General features: G+C 34.7%; 4 protein-coding genes across 4 annotated transcripts in view; 2 read left to right on the top strand and 2 right to left on the bottom strand.

Moving 5' to 3' along the window:
- Positions 1-262: 262 nt before the first annotated feature.
- On the bottom strand, positions 263-8,287 carry LOC104809047 (7-dehydrocholesterol reductase). The gene is made up of 13 exons (XM_010534934.1): positions 8,039-8,287; positions 7,055-7,277; positions 6,906-6,961; positions 6,618-6,720; positions 6,469-6,534; positions 5,974-6,087; positions 5,629-5,755; positions 5,309-5,409; positions 1,212-1,337; positions 1,050-1,114; positions 771-852; positions 589-671; positions 263-501 (listed from the first exon to the last, which is right to left on the bottom strand). Exons 1-13 carry the CDS (start codon positions 8,122-8,124, stop codon positions 435-437), a joined length of 1,299 nt encoding a protein of 432 aa, XP_010533236.1. The 5' UTR covers positions 8,125-8,287; the 3' UTR covers positions 263-434.
- A 1,428-nt stretch (positions 8,288-9,715) lies between these two features.
- Positions 9,716-12,900, bottom strand: LOC104809046 (probable flavin-containing monooxygenase 1). Its single transcript, XM_010534933.2, has 5 exons — positions 12,328-12,900; positions 11,745-11,985; positions 10,890-11,068; positions 10,347-10,696; positions 9,716-10,189 (listed from the first exon to the last, which is right to left on the bottom strand). Exons 1-5 carry the CDS (start codon positions 12,790-12,792, stop codon positions 9,838-9,840), a joined length of 1,587 nt encoding a protein of 528 aa, XP_010533235.1. The 5' UTR covers positions 12,793-12,900; the 3' UTR covers positions 9,716-9,837.
- An 8,906-nt stretch (positions 12,901-21,806) lies between these two features.
- LOC104809045 lies at positions 21,807-22,971 on the top strand. The gene is made up of 2 exons (XM_010534932.2): positions 21,807-22,038; positions 22,717-22,971. Exons 1-2 carry the CDS (start codon positions 21,872-21,874, stop codon positions 22,847-22,849), a joined length of 300 nt encoding a protein of 99 aa, XP_010533234.1. The 5' UTR covers positions 21,807-21,871; the 3' UTR covers positions 22,850-22,971.
- Positions 22,972-24,764: 1,793 nt separating this feature from the next.
- Positions 24,765-24,908, top strand: part of LOC104809044 (protein root UVB sensitive 6-like) — a 4,067-nt gene continuing 3,923 nt past the window's right edge. The window contains exon 1 of the mRNA XM_010534931.2: positions 24,765-24,897. Coding sequence (XP_010533233.1) covers positions 24,837-24,897 — 61 coding nt within the window. The 5' untranslated portion in view covers positions 24,765-24,836. The remainder of the gene's footprint in view (positions 24,898-24,908) is intronic.

Here is a 24,908-nt window from a genome sequence, read left to right as displayed (position 1 = left end):
TCTAAGTTCTATATCAATTAATTAAATTTTTTTATCATTTATAATTTCTATACTAAATAATGGTGTTTTCGAGAAAAAATTAGTCATGCAAAAACGAAAGGAAATAGAAAAGATAGAAAAGAATTATAAATTTATGATATAAAGACATTATGGGAAAATATATTTATAAAGATATTATTTGAAGAAGTTTCTTAATAAATTATATGATGTGTGAAGTAAATGTAGTATTTTAAACGTATTTTTTATAGAATCCAATTCGACATAAACAAAATTGACCAGCGATTAATAAATAGAATTTTGAGAAGAAAAAAAGGAAAAATCTGAAATATTTTACCAAACAAGTGAAGATCAGTTATCTATCCATTTTAGCCCAAGAAAAAACTGTCCGCATAATTATCCCAGACAATGAAGAAGAAATCTCAGAACGGGTTTTATCAATAGATTCCTGGAAGAATCCTGGAACGGACTTTCTCGCAGTACAGCTTCCAATACTTGCCGTACCTGTGAAGCCATAATTAGTCCAAATCATTTATGAAGCAAACAGAAAATCAGAATCAGCAAAACGGAAAGGTCATCGACGGTGCTCACTTGGATCGGCATCGGTCGTCATCTCTCTTGGCCCGGTCGACAAGAAGAATCGTCAGAAATATGACGTAGAAATACGGCAAGAACTGGACACAACCACAAAGAACAAAAGGAATACTGAAGTGACATAGATACGTAGGAGTTTCCAGAGTAAAACACCATCTTAGCAATATGCCGGAACTTACGTGATTGAAGAGGGCGGGAACTGTCCAGAAGAAGGCGCTTAGAATCTCGGGTACGTAATGGAAGTGGCGAGACAATCCCCACCTGGGCAGGAAGACATCAGCAAAAACATCAGCCTCCGCAACAGTTTGATGGCAGTGTACATACTAATATCTCGGTTTCAATCTAAACCATCTATAAGTTTCATCCGTGTTTCTTACACCTAAGAGATCAAGAAATTGTACTCGTCCTCCTTTTGGTACTAAATTTCTGGTTAGTACTGTAACATAAATAGAACTTACCATCCAGAGGTTAGAAGAAGACTGGTTTTAGTTTCACCCGACGTTGTAGTGTATGTTGCCACTATCTGTAAGCAGAAGAAAAATAACATCAAAATCAGCGTGTTCAGATTATGAAAGAAATAAGCCAAGTATTTCAGTTAGGGGAGGGGGGGCATAAATCACCTTTGTCGGGGGTCTGCCCCAAACAAGACATTTCCCATTTGTCCTCCGGAACTCCTGCCTTTGTCTATCGCAGTCATAGTTTACGTAAATGCATAGGATGCCCGCCACCAGAATATAAATTGCCAACTGTTACAGAAGTTGCGGTTCGTCAAATAATGAGGTGCAGCTATATTTAACAAAGCTTGTTTGCCCTGGCTAATCCAAACATTATAAGTATAAAATTTATGTTCACGAATAACTTGCACCAAAATCTATCATGACTGGTTGTTTGTTAAACTAAAAATCTGGAGTAAATAATATGCTATGACCCTAACATGCAATAAGTATTCCTTAAGCTCCTCTATCAATCATATTGAAAGAAGTCTGTGAAATTTTGGAGGTTATATGGAATTATTTAGAAATATAAACACATAATGCCACACCCTAGGATTTTGATACATTCTAGGCTGACCTTAGTGGTATTTCCAGGGATTCCGTCTTTATTTCACTCTACTCACTATATTTCAGAATGATCCTAAGGATCTTTCTTGAAGAGCTTGGTTCGGTGCTTTTACTAACCAAGTAATTATCATAGAAGAGTCACGCGAATTTATCACTTTAAAACATATAAATCTGGAGCTCAAACTGTGCTGAACTTCTACGTTTAAGTTCCAAACCTGATTTCAACAGTACTAATAATTTTGGACACGATAATTGAAAAGAAACTCAACATGTTTCAGGGACTAGGAGTCTGTATGGACATCAAGCCAAGGCAAACTGCGGCAAGAATGGACCAAAAAGGGGGGAGGCATATAAGGCCCTTAGGTACCCGCCCTTTAAAAGCTAGTTTTTAGGTGTAAGTTCTACCTAGGTGGTCTTTATCAATGCTCATCTAATAGAAAATATCGTCGAAACAACAAGAGCTACAATGTTTTGTAATCCCTAAAGATCAAATTATTTTAAATCTCTTCTAACAGACCGTAATTCGATCATGTCTAGTGACCAGTATTCCCTTGCACATTGATGCTAGTATGGCTCTTGTCTGCAGCCATGACAATAAAAATTCAAAACTAGATCCAAACAACATCAATTACCGTTTTCAAAAAGAAAAGAACATGTTCTAAAACATGATGAAGAAACCATAAAAGAGTGGAATAAAATGTATTAGATTCTATTCTACAGCTCTTAATCATATCAGAAATGTTGTGTACTAATAATATCATGCAACAGCAAACAAGCAGAAGCAATAGAATAAAGGTCTGAAAAATTCATAGGAATATTTACAGCACCAAGACTCTTCTAAGGATGGATAGTTAAATTACTTTTCATGTAACTAAGACTCGGACTTTTCTAGTCGGCTCAAGTTTTACATGTTCTCAGGAAAGGTGCACAAAAGATATATATCGATATCGTGCCTATATTTCATTAGTGGCTAATGTATTCAGTTTAGCATTACCCATGAGGCTTTTCACGTTCGTAAGTAGAAAGAAGCTACTTTTGAGAGGACCAGACCAGACTCGACCAAACCAAATAACATGAAACTGAACCTGAATGGATATCAATTTCGTAAAATCTTCCAAAAACTGGATACACCACAACCAGGCCATAGAAAAAGTCATCAAAATCATTATAACCAAAATGAAAATCCTTTTAGAAAATGAGCATTTTCTCAACAAGAAATTGAAACCATACTGAACCAAACAGTTCAATTTCATTTCAGTAAATTTTTCTGAAAACCAAATAAACCGAAACTGACAAAACCCGAAATGCCCACCCAATTACATGCCACATTTCACAGCTGTAAGCTGTACTTTGACACATATAGCTGTTTACTACGAGACTCTCTCTCCAATTGCCGTAGTTAAACAGTATTGAAGGGTTTTTGTTCATTGCAACTACTTTGATGAGCATGTGAATTCGCATAATGTGAAGAATGTATTCTAGAAATGTGGATTTAAAGAAGAAAAATCTATGAAGTATAGGAAAAAGATATGCAAAAACAAAAATCCATTTTATAGACTTCAAAAGACTCCAAGAAAGATTCACTAATTTTGTCAAAACCTGAAGATGCCGTTAAGGGTAATGTGATTACACCCTTTTTCATAAAAAGATCAGCCAAAGACAAACTCTTGATTTTGATAGTCTACATTGATGGCGTAACCTTACCATGTTGAAGAGAAACGCAAACTTGAGTGTCACTTACCCAATGGACAGAAATTTCAAAAAGGAGAACTCAGACAAAATAAGATAATTTGTAAAGAAGGGCGCCTTGTAGACAGGACAGAAAACGGAAAAAAAATGTTATAGATCTCTTCAAAGGAAAAGATGTAGATTGACAATGTCTGTTACTGACAGACGTAATTAATTTCTAGTGACAAAGTTGACAACAAAAAATGTCTAGGAGGTAATTTAGTTGCGTGGAGGTGCAAGAACAAGAGATTAATTACTGACAAGAAATGTCCATGAGATAATTTAGTAGCCAAATCGATGGCCAAGAAGAAGATATTGTTGACCAAGAAGCCAAATCGATGGCTCAAGTAAAATGCCAAGTTCATCGGTAACAACAGTTCGTGCAGATACTGATATAGTTTAGGCCCTAACTCCATCCAAAAGCTAGTTTAAAAGGGGAGGTTTGACTCTCTGATAAGTGTCCCACATCGGAAAAAGACAGGGATTTGGGGCCAATATATAAGGAAGGATCAAACCTCTACTCTTAAACTAGCTTTTGTGGTGGAGTTAGAGCCTAAACCTTATTAATTGGTATTAGAGCCTAACTCTCTACTTTCCGGTGGACCTTTGATGGGATGTTCTCATGCGGACATGCGGTCGACATGGTGGCTGTGAGACGGTCGGGAGAGGAGCACAAAAGGTGCGTAGCCGCCAGCGACCGAGAAGCAACCAGCACCGTGGTCGTCGCTGTCTAAAGGGGACGGTGTTGTTAGAGTCCCACATCGGAAATATGTGAGAACAATTGAGTCAATATAATACCATGGACACCCTTCCCCAACAAGCTAGCTTTTGGGGTGAGTTCTACCCATGAGCTTTGAGACTTTGTTGGGCGCATTATTAATGAGTGAGTTCTATCAATTTGGTATCAGAGCCTAACTCTCTACTTTCCGATGGGCCTTTGACGGGCCGTTCTCCTGCGGACATGCGGTCGACACGGTGGTTGTGGGACGGTCGGGAGAGGAACGATCGGGGATGGACAGAGAAGCCACCATCGACCGAGAAGCCGCCAGCGACCATATTTGCCCCAGCGCCGTGTACGTCGCTGTCTAAACGGGGCGGTATTGATAAGTGTCCCACATCGGGAAAAGAGAGGGATTTGGGGCCAATATATAAGGAATGGTCAAACCTCCACTCTTAAGCTAGCTTTTGTGGCGGAGTCAAGGCTTAAACTTGGTCGTTGGCGATTTTTCGGTCGATGGCGGCTTCTCGGTCCATCCCCAACCGTTCCTTTCCCGACAGTTCCTCTCCCGACCGTCCCACAACCACCAAGTCGACCGCATGTCCGCAGGATAACGGCCCGTCAAAGGCCCACCGGAAAGTAGAGATTTAGGCTCTGATACCGATTGATATAGTTTAGGCCTAACTCCACCCAAAAGCTAGCTTAAGAATAGAGGTATGACCCTCCTTATATATTGGCTCCAAATCCCTCTCTTTTTCCGATATGGAACACTTATCACATACCTATAGACTAGTTATTTTTCTAAAATATCAGTGTTGCTTATAATCCTGTTCTACATAACAGGCAAAAATGTTGAGATTGACAGGTGCTTTATAAGGGAGAAGTTTTAAGAAGGAACGATTTGCACCAATCATGCAACAAGTTGCAGACAGTATAATTAATGTCATTTTAAGGCCTCCATAGTTAGAATGTAGGCCATGAAAGATATGATGCTCCAACTTGAGGGAAAATTTCTAGACTGGAAACGTTGAGGTACGACTCTCGGAGATTTAAATAAACTAGAAATTCAGATTCTAGGACTGCTTGAGGATTTAGGATTAAACTTGTTATCATTTCCTACTTAATTTGTGTGATTAGATTTGATTAACATGGAAAGTACGTCTTCTCATCACTCCCTCTCTATTTCCCGATAGATGAGAAAATTTTGTACCTGAGCTCCAAGTTCCACAGGGTGGTTCACAAGGTACATGCCCGGCGAGGTGTACACAGAGGGGACCCACACCAGACAACCCCAGCAGATGTAGAAGCCAGCTGACAAAAAGGAACAAAACATGGAAACAGGGCTTCAGTGCGCTTAAAGCGGGAAATAAATGTAAAAAACTAGTATTGATAAATGCCTGCTGTGTTTTTCATAACAACAGAACATCTGAAGTGCAAGAACGCTATGGCCTAGTCTTGTGCTGGAACTAGCTTGGTTTCCTTGTACCATACAAGATAGTGGTTAATTTCATTATCATAGCACATTCAAACCTCGATCATGTGCAATGTCCATTGTGTTCCAATAACCAGCTTCCCACCAGAAAAATTTTGTAACATACACCAGCATCAATATGGTGTTCACCAGCATTGAATCCGATACTCTCCCATATAGTTCAAACTGATTTAGAAAAATATAGCTACAAATTAGAGAGAGATCAGGCAGATTCTTTGGTTACAAGATGCAAGTTTAGAAATCAATCAAATTCAAGAAAACCTGAATGACATGTAGCATTTACGAAACCTCATCTAGACAACATTTCTTGAAATAAAGATGCAGATATTCTAGGTTAGAAGAATTCAGTACTTAAAAAGTTAAGAGAACGGAATAACAAGTACCTGTTTTATGCAGTAGGTGACAGCAAGAACCGCCCAAGACATCATCCCGAATCTGCAATTGGTAAAAACCTTGATGTCGAAGTTCTTCCCAATTCGAGGGTACAACTCCATGCCCTGTGAAAAAAGGGGCACTATCACAACAGGAAAAATAAACAAATATCTAGCATGCACAACAGATGATATGTTATCCTAGGAAGACGTCACAACAATGTGAAAATATTGTTCTTGAATATTAGAGCCCGGTTTGTGGCATTATGATTTGTGAAAATAAATATCATGTTCAGAAAAAACTAGCTTTCAGGTGCTCAAATAGAAATTTAGTTCATTTGTCACACTAATTAAGTAATTCCTACAATATCACATCGACATCGAAACATAGGAATGGTAAACATGGAGTGCTAGTAAAAATTGAAGTCAGAAGGTCAAGAAACGAGGCAAACAAAAACATGAGGAGATGGCCCTAGAAGTGGCAAGATGAACAAAATGCTTACTTACCCAGTAAAAGTCAATTATTATGTTACCACATGAGCCAGAATCACTGGACGAAGGTGCAATTTGGCCCTAGTGCAAGAAAAGATACAGAAGATTAATTGTAACCGTAAGGAAAAAAAATGGAAATACAGTATTATCATATTGATACCTACTTTTATGTATAAGAAAATACAAAATATGAAGCTTCCGAAAATTAGTGCTGAAAATATTTCTCCCAAATGATCATAGACAATTGCAGGGTTGAATATCCCAAACCTGAATAATACAAAGCAGTTGGATTCACTTAGATACCAGAATAGGTTAATTCAATCTTCTCAAAAAATTTAAGCTTGTAGTCTGACAATGCCAGCAGAAACAGAAATGTCAAAAGGACACTGTCCAAATCAAAGTATAAAGCTTGAATCCAGATTAAAGTCATTAAATGGCACAGGCTTTCTTACCACCATAGGCCGAGATAGGTAGCTAGTGTCACAGCATAAGCTTGCACACCGTTTGCCTGGAAGAATAAAATTGCAGAGCCCATATGAATCAAACTCCTGGATAAATAAACTTGTGATATGAGTTTTAGAAGGTGATTCATAAGGCATACCTTGTACACAGGTCTATTTCCTGCAGGAGAAATTGGACCCTCAACTCTTTTTCCTGGTAGAAGCAGCTGAAGAGCAGCCTCAAATGCTCCATAGCAAAATATTATTTTCCAAGCGACAATAGTGGGTCTTGGCCATATCCTGATCAGTCCCTGGAGTCCATTCTGACACAAGAAGTTCCAGGTTTGGGCAACAGATCCATTTTGATGAACCATTGTGTACCATCTGCATGATGCAAAAAACAATTTCACACTTATACTCTAATCCTTTTTCCTTTTCCTTTAACACCTATCATCTGACTCTGTGTAGACAAAGTGAATGATATAAACAATTTTCCTTGCATGCAAAACACAGTAGCTTCAGATCCAGAGGCTCTGAGCGACTCTCCAAGTTAAGATCAGACATTTTATAGTCTGTTGGGAGAAAATATGTGTCAACAGAATTTTTGCCATTTCAAACCTGCCGTTTTTTTTTCCAATTTAAGACACTATAGATCTAAATGTAACTTCGCCTAGCTGTTAATGAAACCAAGAAGAGAACATTCGGCACTCCAACTCCTGATCAGAAATCTAGTTTCAAACTTAGACCTGAAAAGACAGATTTTTCTAATAAAAAATATCAGAAATTCATCAATCCAACACCACAAAAAATAAAGTACAACATCGTATCGATGTCGTCTCGTACCCAAAATGATACAATTTAAGATTTCCGATGAGAAAAGTAAATTAGAATGCATGTACATAGCAAAATGTACCCCGCGATACATATTTTCCATGAGAAAAATCAATTACAACGATCTGTCACTCCATATCTCGATGGAAAGTACATAATCTCAAATACGCATCCACTGAAACAAATGCTCAATTCAAGATCTCATTCTACGATTCCGACGAATTGACCAGAGAAAGGATCTGGGGGCTCTTGGTTACCCTATTTTAAATCGACAGTAGACAATAATTTCGAGGTAGAACGTGAGAGGAGCTTACAGGAGGATGACGAAAGGGGGACAGAAGGCGAGAAGCGATAGCATCGATGCGTAAGTCACGATCGGAGAATGCACAGTCTCCGCCATCTTTCCTTCTCTCTCTAAGATCGTAAGATTTCTCTCTCTAGGCCAAACTGCAAATCTACAACTCTGATCTGTTGACTCCAGTGGTCTTCGAAGTTAAACGGAAATCAACAAAATTTCCAAAATGAAAAAAAAAAAAAATCCCAGAAACCGTGGTCATGAATGATGGATCCAACCTCCAAAACCACGTCATATTTCTAGGGGTTATATTATTAAGAACTCTAAACAATAACATTTATATTAAAAAGTTATATTTATAAATGAAATAATTTATATAAAATCTATTAATTATGGGATTTTTATGAACTTTTAGTAAAATTTTACATTTCTATAAAAAAAAAAACTTACACTATAGATAATCATATACGATTTATTATAAAAAATATAAAAAAAAACCTTAAATTTCTAAATTCATTATAAAAATATTTTTTTTGTTTTGCACAAAATAAACTATATAACAATAATTATTTTTTGCCTAAATAAAATTGAAAAAATTTATATTTTTGAAAAATATTTAATTTTAAAAAATAAATTGAAATACTTTTAAATCGTATACGATTTATTTTTTATGTTTTATTTTAAAATTTTATAATTTAAATTATTTTCCGTATTTTTATTAATAAAAAATACTCATATTATTAAATTAATAAAAATAATAATAATTAGATATTTTAAAGATATTAAGTTTTAGTTTTTTTATTAAAAATATAATTAATAAGATTTCAAAGATAAATTTAAAAATATAATAATTTTTATATAACTGTGATAGTGTATAGTTTTTCATATTCTAATATAAATTTTATTTTATGACTTTAAAACATAATTTTGCAATGTAAATATAAGAATTTAAGATTTTTAACTAAATAACTTTTCTTTCTATTCTATCTAGAGTTATTACAAAATTTTTGTTTTTTATTTCCGTAACTTGAACCCTAGAACTTGGATCTCTTTGTAGTTATGAATCGCATATTAAGAATTCTAAAAAACCTAACAGCAAATATATCGGTGCATAAATATAGATAAAAACGGTTTTAGTATGACAAGAAAAATAAGGATATATACCTAAAAACAAGATGCTTTCTTATTTGCACCATCCGATGAATGATGAATGTTTCCTCAATCTAAAACATCTTCCGCAACCTAACGCATCTAAGATGCATCTGTTGAGATTCGTATAATCTTTTCAATTTGTCCGCTATAAACTAATAAAACATCTTTCTATACAGAACGCGTTTATATTGTATTTTTTTATGGGTTTGAATTGATGAGTTACACAAAATAGACAATTAGATACAACATGCAAAAAACCTGTTTTTTAGTGATTGATATGATCCTATAAAAGGTCCATTGATGATAATGTTATTGCTTTATATTTTGTTTGTGATCCTATTCATAAATGAGTAGGTAATGTGTATATATATGTTTTTTATATGGTTTTTTATTTGGTGAAATTTTTTTTTTATATGGTTATTGTGAGAGTGAAGTTTTAATTTTTCTGGTTTCAATTCTGAAACAGAGTAGCCGTGCTTTTTTTTTTTTTTCCGTTTGTGAGAAACTAAAAGAGAGTGCATATATTTTGAGAGGGCTACAGAATTCTCCCAAGTTCAATAAGAACCTTGCTTTCCATTATTTTAGGCTAAAACACAACAGACATAAACTTATGGTAAACCCTCTTATTCATACCAAGTGTTTGAGTGTACGATTCATGGGTGATGTCTAGACAGTGCCGCCACTGAGCCTATAGTCCTCACTCCCATAAGGGCTAACAGCTTCTAGAACCCAGTTGGGCTTGCGCCAAGGGTCGAGACCCATGTCTTTGCACAAGTCGTCGGCGTGTTGGATGCTAAACGTTGAGATGCAGTGCCTCTTGTAGAACCTACTCCCTCTCCTCATCACCTCAATCTCCTTTGAGATCTCTTCCACCATCTTCTCTTCTCTCGGTAGGCTGAATCTCCCGTCGAGCAGTCGGCTCAGCCACATGGCCCGCAGCTCGGACGTGTGCAGGTTCGAGTTGCTCTGGACGTAACCCACGAATGCCATGTTCGGTATCAGCGGATGGATCGTCCCCCTGAAAGACATTCCGACAAGACGGTAAGGCTGTCTATTTTATCGCTTCAAATGGTGAATATTTTTTTTTTGTATGTATTTTTCAATTACTTTTCAATTTAAAAAAGCAATACAGATGTTATCCTATGCAAAGGAATTAGAGGGATTTCGTAGTTTACCTATACAAAGGCATGACGCCAAAGGGAAACTCAAGCCAACTCCGAAAAGGTTCGGGAACAATGGCTTTGAGTTTCTTCTTGTAATCGTAGCCGGTCGCCAGTACCACGACATCGGCCTCTAGCCTCGTGTTATCCCCGAACTCGATCCCGTCTTCGTAGAACCACCATTTCGAAGCTCTCTTGAACTGAATCTTCCCTTTATCCGCTTCCTCGAAGAATTTCTCCGGCACGATAGCCATCTGGCAAGACGCATAGTCTTCTTCAAACGGATGGTCCGGTTTCAGACCGTATCTTTCCATAGGGAACTTCCACAGGATGTATGATTCGATGAACTTGGAAGTCGCAGCTCTCTGCCACGTTAAACAAAAAAAAAAGACATTAAAGACATGCCGTGGAGTATCTACAAGTATATGTATGATATCTAGGTTCCCCGAAATTGCACTAATGAAATCCACTCTCGATTCAATCATGGATTTCGTGTTAATATATATATATATATGTATATATGTATATATGGATGATGTGAGGGAGATGGTGACGCACGAGAGGAGAGGAGAGGAGGCAGAGGAGTGTTCTGAGGGAGCTTTGGTTGGGCCTTTCATGGAGAAACTGAGAAGCTCTCGTGGAGTAGAACATGAAGAACGGTAGGCCCCATACCGAATAATGTGGCACCACCCAATGCGGTGTTCTCACGACCATTGTGCATGCTTCCCCTCCTTCACCTACATTTGTTTTTTATTTGCAAATTGTTTTCTTAGTATGTACATATATATTATACGTGGTGCTTATTAACATATAAATTTTCATAAAAAAAAACATATAAATTATTCGACTCATCTTTATTTATTTAATTTCGACCGTACCCTTCTACAAGAGATGCTACCTAGATAGAAAAAGGTTCAACGTGTAACTTGTTCGAGTTTGATTTTCATAAATCAGTTTGTTCGAATGACGTGGGCTAATATTCAAACGGAATATAGGATTAAATCAATTTAATGATAATAATAATAATAATAATAATAATAATAATAATAATAATCCAATCCTGACTCGATGTGCGTGTGTGCCGAATTTGCAATATGCATATCCATGCATAAGTCAAAATCATATTAAAGTGTGCAAGTGTGCATTGGTGATGCCAACTAAAGACACGCAACGTTCGTTGGACCGATTAGTTTATGTTGTATCCATTATTTTTCTTCTAAAATAGAGGACCAGTCTTCTAAAACCCAAAATAGATGGTAATAACGCGTATATAGTTTTTATATATATATATATATAATTACTATAAAAAAATATGTGTACCTCCATATATTTAGAAGAAAGGAGAAAATAAAAAACTAGCCGTTAGGATGAGATCCTTGTTTGGGTTCATTAGAAAGACCGTATAAAATGTACCTTGATTGGCAACAGCGCACTCTAAGGCCAAATCAATGGCGGATTTCTTGAAACCGATGACGGCCACTTTCTTGCCCTTGAGAAGTCGGGAAGCTTCTTCTCCGTCCAATTTGCAGTAATCCATGGCGTGCATGACTTGCCCTTTGAAAATCTCCGGCCCTTTGTTGCTTGGAAACGACGGTATCCGTGGCACGTCTCCATATTTTCCGGCACACACGACCACATACTCAAAAGCGTACCACTGCATTACGCATGTACACGTTAAGAAGCATTCATATTTAGACTAAAATGATTCTCTAAGCATGAAGACGTTAGTAGATCCGTTATAATTTAAAATTAGTGATATCGCCGAGAATCTTTATATGCATGAACACAAACGCATAAACGTAGGTGTGGGCACGCATCTGTGAAGTGTGCATGAACACGTAGGCAACAGGCATGCATGTGAACGTAATTACGATCACACACCTACGTTGTTTGTTGAAGCAAATCTCAATTTCTTATTTTGAGAATCGATAAGTTTTGTTAACACAATGATATATATATATATATATATATATGAGCATCTTTAACAGGATCGAACCTGAATGTTTCCGGAATCTATGGTCTGAACGGCAACTTCCCAGACAGGTTTCCCAGGAAATTTCCCGCCGTGGATACTAAGATCCAATGATTTTTCAGCGTCCCCGACGAATCTCACTTCAATCACCTTTGAGTTAAACCTCACGAACTTTAGGATATCGAACTGCTTAGCATAAGCTTCTAAGTAGTCCAATATCTCAAGGTACGACGGGAAGCTCGGGTCCTCTCTGTTGGGCCACGGGAAGTCGGAGAATTCGTAGTCCATGCGAGCTGATTGAAGCTTCGTGGATTCGTAAGTGCAGCTCCTCCAAACGCCTCCGATCGAGGCCGAGGCTTCGAACACTATCGGGTCGTGGCGAGAGAGATGTCTCGCGGCGGCTAAACCGCTGACGCCAGCCCCAATGATAGCGATTCTTGATGCGGTAACGACACGGGTTTCCTCGTACTTTGCCACTTTGACAGCCATGAAAAGAGAATATACAAAAGCTGAATTTGTGTGATCAGATCTTTCAGGGTTTCGGTTATAGGTTTAAAATATTTAGGGAGACAAATTAAAGAGATGTTTAGGAAGAGAATTTGAGAAGGTTATGGTATGGTTCAAGGGTTATGGTCATGTGATTCTATGCATGGATATAAACGAGAGAGAGAGAGAGAGAGAGAGAGAGAGAGAGAGAGAGAGAGAGAGAGAGAGAGAGAGAGATTGCGCAAATCGTTAGGTCGGTTGGTTCTGCATGAGCATTGAAAATGGTGCATGTATTTATAGGGCTTTACAGAAGCACGCGATGTGGACAAATTGAAAGGTTTGAACGGTCCAAAGGGTTCTTCAGTCTGAAAACTGGTGGCAATTATTGGGAAATTTCTACACAAACGTGGATCTGATCAATGACCTTTTGCTTGTTAGAGGAGCTAGTTTTAAATTTCTAAGCACCTTCAATGGACTATACTACCATTTGTGTATATTATATAGAAATATAAGCTCATATGGTTATGGTCTGTAGATTAATTGGTAAAATTATTGATAGGATATGTTATTTTATTACAAATTTATTGATAGTGTATATTATCTGTATGAACATGAACTGTCCGAAAAAATTATTAGGGTAAAACCCATAAAAATTTCTAAATTTTATAAATGGTGAAAAATAATCTTTTAAACTTTTCGTTTAACAAATCTATTCCCAAACTTGGAAAATATGTCATTATAATTCCTAAACTTACTAATTGTTGACAGAAAAAATCTCAACGATGTATCAGTTTGAGAATTATAATGACACATTTTGCAAGTATGAATTGTAATTATATATTTTGAAAGTTTGATAATAAATTTGTCGAAGAAAAGTTTAGCAATTAGTTTCCCACCATTTTATAAGTTTTAGAAATTTTTATGGGTTTTACTCAATTTATTATTAAGAAAGTAATACGAAGAAAAAAGAATAAAAGATGTTGATTCGATTTGGTTTTATTGAAATCACCACTCTCTCACATTTATATATATTAAAAAATACATATGCTTTGTTGTGGTGTTCTTCATTATTTTATATAAATTTAATTAATTTTAAACTCAATCAAACATTTATTGACCAACAAATTTTTGAACAATTCATTTTCTCCATTTTTTCTACTTTTATAGCTACTACGTCATATGGTGATCATATCACCAACATTACAAAATAATAATGATATTTATGAAACATAATTATGCAAAAGCAAAAAAAATCCATTAAAGATTTACTTTACGGACTTAATTTATCATAATTAAATTGATTACAATTTGAATGTTCAAAACTTCTGAAAGTAATTTTTGGAGTATTTATTCATTAAAGATATGATTATAAAAAATCGATTGAATGGAATAAAACTCGTCGGCTACAGATGTATTTTTCTTCCCAAAAAATAATATATTGAATTCACAATTATATAAAGTTTTTGTGGGATTGTAAATGTATTTTTTTAATATATATACACACACATATATATATATATATATATAATCTACTATGCCGAAGAATATAGGTTGGATATTGGGTGTAATAAAATTTTCTTTTGTTTCAAATCGCTATTTACAATTTATAATATATTACAATTGATCATCAAAATAATTTGAGTATATACAAAATAATTTTTTTAGCAGAATTCTTTAATGCGATTAAAATTTTAATTCTTAGTAAAAAAATTCAAATTAAATAAAAGCCATAGTTATATTTCCATAATTTCAATAGATAACATCGCCAATAAATTTTTTTATCAACACGAGGTGTTTTGAATGACGTTCAAATATAAAACGATATTTTTAAACCTTACATATTCAGATTAATTTTCGTTCACCATTGAATCAAGTGGTAAATGGTTAGCGTAAATTTTTTTCATTATTAAATATAGTGGTTTTCAACTTTTCATTGATTATTTCAACTTTTTGTTGGGATCTTTTTTGTTTTACAGATATCTGATACAATTCTATTTCTCATTTGATTTTATAAAGTTTCACATTCATAAAAATCGTGGAATCAAATGTTGCCTCCCAAACATCCTAAATTGGATCATGTATTCGGGGGGCTTGACAAACTATAATTCAAATCCCGAAACTATACGGATGTACATGGGTGGACCTATTTACAGGATAATGAGGTCACATATTCCCACCTTTTTAATTAGAAAATTTTAATTTCTTCAAAATATTTATAAAATTCTAACTAAAATTGTTGAATGCCCCTAATAAAATTAAGTTTACTTTTAATATTGCTCCCAATTATAAATATTTCTAGGTCCGCATGTGTGTAAGATCTGTGCGGAGTTTCTCGGACATGTGAAAAAAAAAAAGTTTTTGAGTTTTTCGAACAAGACTGGTGTCCGGTGGATCATGGTCTCTGTGTTCCTCTCCTGAATGCGGTCGAAATGGCGATATCATATAAATTATTAAAATATATATACTTTCTCCCAGATTTTTATTACTTTCGACCATAAATAAATACGACTTTTTCTTATAGGGGAGCTAGAGGCGGTATAGTTAAATAAAATATTGCCATAAATGAAATATATATATATATATATATATATATATATATAAGAAAGATGCTATTTCTCATATATGAGTTTCATGGGCCGAAGACTTTTATTTCTTTAATCATATGATGATCCATTTCAAACGGTCAATCTTATTTTTTAATCTTATTTCTTTCGAGGATTTATTAATTTTTGCTTTTATATTTATCTATCACACTTTCTAGCTCTACCAACCTCCTCGGTTCAGAAATTAAAATAATAGTATATGATCCAATGAATTAATTAATTATCTATTTTTTAGTAAACAATATGTCGAATAAAAGTGATCACTGTGATAGGCTGAATACTCAAATTTCCTGTCCTGTTTAATAATAATAATAATAATAATAATAATAGTGATGGAGATGATTATATAAGCTAAAAATAATAATTAGATGTAAGAAATAAATGTCATGTAATTTTATTTTTTGGGTTTTAATATTAATTTGGTTCGGTAAGAAATCAAACTAAATAATTAAAATTAGGGTACTATTGGAAGTTCTTCCTCTTTACACTAATAAAATTAGGGTTATTATAGTTCATTATTTTTTTTCATCGAAAAAAAAACTAGAGAAAAAAAGAAAAAACCCTAGTAATTTTTATTTTTTTTAAAGATTATTCTAGTGAACTATATAGATCTAGGCAAAAGTTTTCTGGCCTATATTTTATTGTAATTTATTATTTAAGTTTTTATAAAGTTAAATCCCTAAAAATTGAAATTATTTTACATTACAAATATTAAATAAATCTAATTTCCGTATCCTGTAATTCCAAAGTGTTTCTTCACATCCCAAAAAAATTGTACTTCAAATTCCAATTATTTGGAATTGCACAATTGTGAATTCATAGGTAATTTGACCGCCTCTATCATTTGTCAAAATTGGAAATCGTTCAATTTTCACAATATATTAAATAATGAAAAAAAGTCGCTAAAACTTTATGATCGACGAATTATCATCATCTTCTCCAGATTTGAAAAATTCGACCGTCAATTTATTTGTTTCAAATCATATAGGTTAAGATAATTCATAACTATAAACCCAGTTACTAGATTTATATATACGAAAATAAAAATTTTATTTGTATTCGCCTCATTTTTCCAATAATTTTCTGACGTGGGTGTTATTTAAGACGCTAAATATTTCATGTCGGAAAACCATCATAAAATTGAACACAAAATTCGTCGGAGATTTTGTTTTTTGGGGACGAATATTCAATTAGAGTTAAATATTATTTCAGAAAGTTATTTACAAAAATATTCACATTAAAATAGAAAAAGTTATTTAAAAAATTAAATTAAATTTGAAATATTATATAGTTGTTATGCAATAATGTTCTAATTATATGTACCCCACATGGATGTTCGCCTGGCTGACAAGATTCTACGCCACTAGAAATATATTGTCTGTTCTGACTGCGGAGTCAGTAAGGTGTTTCGCCGGTGGAATCGCGGTCACAATCGCAGCGATTACGGATGCTTACGATGCATTTGTTAGCGATTTAATGCGATTGGTATTGACTGATAAAATATTATTTTTCGTAACAATTGTGAATAATTACGATTTAGAATGATTAGTTGACAACAAAAAAATATCATTTTATTATATACAATATGAACTATTTTTAAAATATGTTTAGTTAGTTTTTTACTATTATTTGATATCAAATAGTTATTAAATTTATAAATAATTTATTATAAATTCTCTAAATTAGGAAATAGATTTTAGTGAATTAAATTTTATTTTCCTAACTGTTTGAATATAGAATTACTCTCTAAAAGAGGTGATATCCCAAGCACACTTTATAATCAAAATTACAATCATCCGCTGTCTGAATAAATGTATCCAATCTTGTCACATTGTAATAGAAGGAGAGAAAAATATTTGATATTTTAATTAATCCGAAAAAACATCATAAATAATATTTTAAAATATTTATATATATTATGATAATATATGTGAGTAAAAGTTAAGTATATGTAAACTCATTTACGTATTCGATAAGACAACAACTTCAATCTAATATGATAATTATAATTTCAACCTAACAAAACACGGGTGAAATAGTAAAAAATTGTATATGATTTCAAATCGTGATCAAACACTTTTTTAAAAACGTTATTCCATCCTCATCGGTTAAATGGAATTATAGGAATACACTTTCGAGGTACAATGAAACGATAATGATTTCGGTTTACCCTTTGATAATTATTAAACAGAACATTGGTTATCTGAAAACATAGAAACCCTTGCGATAGTTTTCTATATAAATCTTTTAAATCTTGTCACAAATCCATTTGTTTATATATTTTTTTGTATTATATGATCTTTAGTGTGTTTATAAACACTAAAGTATCGAAAAGATAGGAAAACTTGAAAGTTTTCATTGACCCTCACGACTTTTAACTCAAACGGTCATTAAGAAAAAGTGGACTACCGGCCCGTTTATTTGAATTACACTCTGATTGTGAAATCTGAGTATTATTACTTAGAAAAATGGTCTACCCACTCGTTTATTCGAGGTATAACCCGATTGTTTTGAGATCAATTTTTAGTTTTTCCTTAATATTTAACCAATTCACGACATATCTTTTACAAAGATTTTACTCCACCATACTCGTAATACACAAATCGTAAATATCAGAAAAGATTAAAGCTAATCAACCATTTAATCTAAAATAAACAATCTATTAACCTGAAAATTTTAAAACCCGAGATTATTCTCGAATCCTGCGTGGGGGGGAAATTTGACATCGATTTTTTTGTGTCACCACCCTTCCGTTTTCTGGCAGGATTCGCACTAACCATAGAATACTCAACCATAGACCTTTCACGAGAATAATTCTATGTCTTTGTTTTTATTTTTATTTCAAGTAGCGAGTGAATGGAAAGCAACTTGCCAATTCAGTTTTAGACAAGTCCACATTGCTATTTTCAAGTGATGGCTTCTGAAATTATTTTATAGCATCATTTCTTCAAGTGTCTACACGTGTAAAAAAATATTCTCATTCTAGAGGCTTGACTCAAATATTAATATTTGTTTGAACAAAAAAAAGTTTCTATAAACTAATAAAAAAAATTTCATGTTGGTCAAACTTTTTTCTATGGTATTGAAGTCAAACTTTCAATCAAACCATGAATGAGTCGTTCGACCTCGGATTATGGATATAAAATTACCCCATTCCCGATTCTTATATATCACACACACACGCGTATATATATATATATATGTATATAATTTGATGCAAGTCAATGATTAAAGAATGTGGAAAAACGGACGGGGAAGTGTCTAAGAAAAGAAGAAGAAGCATATAGGAGGAAAAAGTTGGGCATACGTTACAAGAGGAACAAAAAGATTATGAAACCATACATTGTATCTTCATCTTGTTTGGCGGAAATCAATCTTCTTTATTTATTTCTAATCTAATCTTTTTGTTCCGTCTAATTGTTTTGTTTGTGTGGTCCAATGATCGTTGTTTTGTCACGTAGCACAATGCAAAAAACACATTTGTCATCATTCATGTCCATATTCATGAAGCCAACAAGACTCCTAACACCCTTTGGCTTACGAAGTTTCTTGCTTAGCCTGCCGACATTAGTTCACTTGTTTCAACCAAGGACAGGGAAAATCCACAAGGCTGCACATCCAAAGATTCTACAACTTTTTGTTTTGGGTAACGGGTGTTTTGGGCCGAGATCCAAACTAATTCCGAGGTCGTGAGCAAACCATGTGATTGGAATTACGCTTTCTACCCCAACTTGAGTTCCCCCTTCACCGGTTGAGCTACCCTGATTCTAAAACTCTGATTGCGTTCTTCTTGGTATACATAGGTTAGGTATTTAGCCTTGTGGCTGCAACACTAAAGTCATGATCCACTAGTCACGTTGAGGCTCTAGTCTCTAACCAAATAATTGTGAAATTGTGTTGTCTTTCCTTGTAACGTAAATTGATAGATATTTCTGAGATAAAGTGGCGGCTTTGAGTACGATAAAACCCGACACTCGCCACCTTGATCTTATGTCGGTGGTTTGCTTATGATACATAAATTCCCATACGTTATTAGATAGTTTTTTATCAGGCTAGTACTCGTGCATTTCATGTTTTTTTTTTTTTTCACTTTGTGCAGCTTTAAGTAATTAATGAAATACAAACTTTACCAAAAAAAAAGGAGAGAGAGAGAGAGAAAAATCTAATAAGTAACACATTCTATATAGGATCTCTTTCAGCATCATTAGAAATACAATATATCACAACTACCCTTAGAATATGACATCTACTTCGCCCTATACCATCTAACTCTCTTGTGAATCCAAAACTTAAAAGAAAAACAACAAAAAATGAATAAAAGAAAAAAATATTCCTAATTAAAAGGTTACGTGCCAAACTTTCCGGTGACTATGTTTCTTACTAAACCGGGCTCACTAGCATAAGTGATTCAAAATTTAAACTAAATCACAAAGTATGTTTCACAATGACATCTAAAAAATTCTAAAATAAACTAAAATTGAGTCAACAGAGAAAGTGGAGAAGGTTTTTCTTATTCACCAAGTTCCAGAGACGTACATATTTATGCATAAAATAGAAAACTAATTTACCTAAGAAAGAGGAAGTAGAAGATAAACATGAATCTATACAAGCGCAACAAAAAAATAAATCTGGTAAAATATATATCTATAACACTCCCCCTAAACCCGGACCCTAAACCCTAATCCAATAAAATATATTAAACTCAAAAGTAAAAAAGATGACATCTAAAAAATTCTAAAATAAACTAAAATTGAATCAATCTGGTTACATTGGTCGCATGGTACGCTGATCACATTAGTCATATTGGTAACACATTCATATATTTTTTAGTTTTATAATTATATTTTTATATGTTATTAGATGAAAAATATATGAAATACATAAAAATAACATAAATGAGTATTCGTTGATATTTGCAACTGCCTATTTTGATGGGTATATGTTGAGATATATTTTCTAAGTGCTTATTTTTTGAAAAAGCCTGTTGAAATATTTCAATGGGTTTTGCAACAGATAATCCATTGAAAATTTCGTTGAAAGTATTCAACATCACTTTCAAACGGATATACGTTGAAAATTTTGACGGATAATCTGGTGAGATTCCATTGAAATATTTCTAATGGATAACTCCATTGAAAATCCTTTGAAATAATCTAATGGATTTCTGCCATTGAAATGACCAACTGATCGAGATTTTCAATAATCGTTTTTCAACTTATTCGTTTTCTATTGGAAAATTGGATTTCCAGAAGAATAAGGGGTAAGTCCAAGGATATCAAACAGTCAAAATTCAAATTCCTGCATCACTTTATGACGAACTGCATCTTCTCTTGGAATGCACAAAGGACCCTAAACCCTACAGATGTTTGATTCATTTGATTAGGAATGCGAGATATTGGTGTGGCATTGATTGCGGTCCATCTTTTTTTACTGTGATGACTGAAAATGTGGGACTTTGATGTGGCATTGATCGTGGGCCGTGTCATACCGATTCTTTGATCGGTATGATGAAGCTTTCCACCGTATACGTAGGAGGAACCGTGACCATTAAATCATGATGCATGGACATCAACGTCGGTAGCTAGGTACATTGGCGATGAGGTCGACAGTCGGATGATACTACCGCCCCTCACGCAGTTGGGTCTATATTTCCTGCTCACACCCGATCGGGGAGCGACGGATAACGGCTACAGATTCTCGATTTCTGATCAATTTTCTTTAGCCGATTTATTCCGGAGAGCTCGAAGTTTTCTCTAAGGGGTGAGAAGCTTGTAATGTGAGACGTACACAACCGGACCTTAGATCGGATTTGTGTCCAATTTTAAGGTTCTTGCTCGTGTTTCGTCATTCTTGTTTTTTTTTTGTTAAAGGTCATGTATGTAATAAAATATTAAAACACTTGGGTTACAAGAGTGTTCCCACAAGAGTGTTTCGTTATTTTTGTTGTTTACCACATCATAATTATAGAACGTTTTGTTTTATTTTATATTTACATCTCATATTTTATTTCATATAATTTTTAAAATTTTATTATACAATCAATTATAAAATTTAGGAGGCTAATTAAACAATAATGCAATATTTAATCGGATTTGAAAGAAATTTAATACAATTATTTTTCAGTTAGCACAAAATATATTTTGTATTTCAAGTATTATAAAAGTTTTGCGTTAACTACAAAAAAAATATTTCATTATAGTTCTCAAATTTGTTAATTACTATTATTTTTTTTGACGATATTGATATACAAATCGAATTAGAATGACAGATTTTACGAATTTGATAATTATAATAATATATTAAATAAATTTAAAAATAAATTTATCAAACTAAATAATTTATTTTTCGCCGAATCAATTTGTTTAAGAAAAGATGCGTGAAATTTGTGTTAGCGGCGAGTCACATTAGTCACTTTTTCGTCGTGTCATAAAAGCATGAAACCCTAACTCTTCGTTTAGACCTTCGATCAACGCCCAGAAATGGAGGGTTTGCAGAAGTTCTACAGCAAGGTAGCTAAAGACGCGAAATCAACCTTTAGTTCGTCGTCTCCCCTCTCCGAGTTTACCGATAATCTGATTCAGAACACGCGCTCCGGAAATTTGACTTCAAACGACGAATCTCGTGCTCTAGTCAGCAGACCTCCGAGGTAAATTTGCTTATGTTTCTCCAGTTTATCATTCTTTTGAGAAATTTCAATGCTTTGGGAACTTGGGATTATGTGAACAATGTCGTCTATATTGATGAAAAAAACTGTAAGATTGGACAATCTCAGCTTCCATAAGCATTCATCAGTGAGAAATTTTGGAAACAGATGTTTATCGGCACAATTTTCAAAACATTTCCCGTTAGAAGAGCATGACTTTTATTCAGATGTTGGGCTATCGGTTCATAGATGGGTTTCTCTTGGCTTTGTTTGTATGGGTCTTATTATGTTGGGTAAGGAGAGTGTGTTGTTTTCTGGGAGATGACTGGATTTCTCAGCTTTACCATGTTTTTTTGAGATGCCGAATTTCCGCAGCAAATGAGTAATAGAATGTTGCCTTGAGAAAATGTTGAGCAAACAAAAAGGGGGCTTCGAATGGTACGAACCCAAGGCCTCGTCCGAGAATACATCTGTGTTGTTAAACCTGTAAACAGAGTTGATGATAGTAGTGTAAGTCACGCCTAGAGTCCTGGACATGACACTCGGAATCTTGTTGATTTTCAAGGATTTGCCTGAATGTGTGTGTGGTTAGTTTCCTTGTTTTGTGCCCTGCGCTTCTTCCTTCACACGCACTACATTTCTATCGTAGTTCTCAACTGATCACTGTATGATTGGTGGCAGCGGCATTTCCTTGTGGAACTGTTCGAAGTTATGTGCTATTTTCTTTGTTGCTGGAGTGTTTGTGGGCTATACTCTTAAGAGACGGGTCAAGCGTTGGGCTTCGAAACTTTTGAGAAGATTAAAGGACGATTGACGCATTCAAGTACAATTTTGGTAACAGCACAATTATGTTTTTGCAACGCTCTACTTCTAGTTGGATTAGGTCTGAATTATCCTTATTTTCAAGCTCTTGGTGCTCAAGTTTTTAATTGTTGTCAAGCCAATTAAACTCTGTTCTCGATTCTCCTCCTCTTTGTCACTAGTGTAAGATCTTTCTAAACTCGTCTTCAAACATGGTCTTCTTTGTGAATGTTATGTTGTGGACGTCTAAAAGATATATGTTATATGTGTGTGTATATATATATGCATATTATTCGTATAATGATTTATATCGTTCTTCCCTGCCCTTTGGCAAGCTATACACATGGGTGGACCGGGTGGTTGTGGCATAGCCATAGTGTATGTATATGATAAGCCATTAGACTTGGTATGAAAAAATACCTGTTATTAATCTCACGTGCTATGCAATACATCCAACTTGTGTATTGATTTAGAAATGCTCCTTGTGGAACTCAAACCGTGTAGTTGTTTTGTGAGTCATGTGTAGTGCAAGATTCTTTAGCTCCTTTGCCACAGTAAAGAACTCCTGCACGGTACAGCAACTTGATTTCATCAATGCTTCGTAAATCTCGGGTCAATAATAAATTATCAGCAAGTGCAGTAGTTGATTACTATCTGTTTGTTGCATTTTGATGTATGACTTTGTGACTGCAGTTTGTCATTTCGTTTTTCTTCTTTAAATTTTGAACGATATTTGGTTTTCCTAATTGTCTTCGAAGAAATTGGTGTCATTGGATTGCTTGAGGCGATGCCGCTTTCTGGAAATTTAAAATATCCAAGAAGAATGATGAGCTGCTTATCTTCTGGACTAGTAGCTTCTTTGATTTACATCCATGTAAAGATATTTTTACCTGTTGTTGAATTTGGATGCTGCTGAAGACTTCGTTCCAATTGTGGGTCTTGCAACATGACTTCTTGCCTGTTTGAAAAGATGATCTCGTTTCAGAAACAGTAGAGGAGCCAAGATTGACCAAAGATCTGTTTGGCATTGTTCGAAGCCTGGACCATTTTTGTTAGATTTGATTTTGCATCACCTTCATCATACACACTTGTAAGGTAGTTGTGCATTTGAATTTGGCCCTTTTCTTCCAGGAGATGAAGAAACACTGAGACACACAGGTCAGATTATAAATGATGTTTGATGGAAATAGATATCTGATATTTCTTCCATTCCTCTAAACCATTCAAAGGATCCTGGTTCCCTTGTGACACACTAGAAATGTGCATTAGCTCTTCTTTCTCCTTTCTTTTTCGCTCCTTTTGCTGAAGTCGAGGTTATACCTGAGATATCGTCTTCGGCCTATTTTTTTTATAATCTGAAAATTCTTTGGATCTTTTGTCTAACTATATCTCCCAGAGAATCGGAAAATCCGGATGGTTTGTCCTTTTGAATTGCTCAGTAGATCCCCGAGGATGCTTATCGAAGGGGTTGCTCCGATTCCCAACCCAATCAGGAGCAAGACATCATTCCTTGTATGGTTTTGTGCTGGAGCTCCATATGGGCCGTCAACTAGTAACTTAGGTCGGCTATGGATGTCGGATATGGTACCATGACCTTCAACCAGTGGCGGTTTTTTCCCCCACCGTCCACAAAGGGCATACTAGGAAAAAGTTTGTAACCTGAATAACATAATTCACCCTACACCCAAGTTTTCCCTCACCGTCCACATATATATTGACAACATTTTAGTTGTGTTTTTTTTTTCCACATTTTTTTTGTTGTTATTTCAGCCGAATTGTGCGTAATGACAAGTGGAACAAAAAAAAAAAAAAGAAAAAAAAAAGAAAAAGGAGAAATAAACGACTGGTTTCTCATGCTCTCTGGCACCACCTCGTTTACTCCGTCGGCATTTCCGTTATACTTCAGCCTGAGGTCTCTTGCTCTTCCCATCCAGGACAAAAGAAAATAAAAATACAAGAAAAAGCCGGAAGAAGAAGAAGAAGACGGAGAGGACATTGCAATGCCAAGCATCAAGCTTAAGCAATCGCCACCGGACTCCGCCGTCTCCATCGGCGGCGGGGGCGCAAGCCAC

Source organism: Tarenaya hassleriana, unplaced genomic scaffold, assembly GCF_000463585.1.
Source record: "Tarenaya hassleriana unplaced genomic scaffold, ASM46358v1 Cleome15, whole genome shotgun sequence".
NCBI classification, from domain to species: Eukaryota; Viridiplantae; Streptophyta; class Magnoliopsida; order Brassicales; family Cleomaceae; genus Tarenaya; species Tarenaya hassleriana.
The sequence above is the reverse complement of the archived record's forward strand: the minus strand, read 5'-3'. Positions and strand labels throughout refer to the sequence as shown.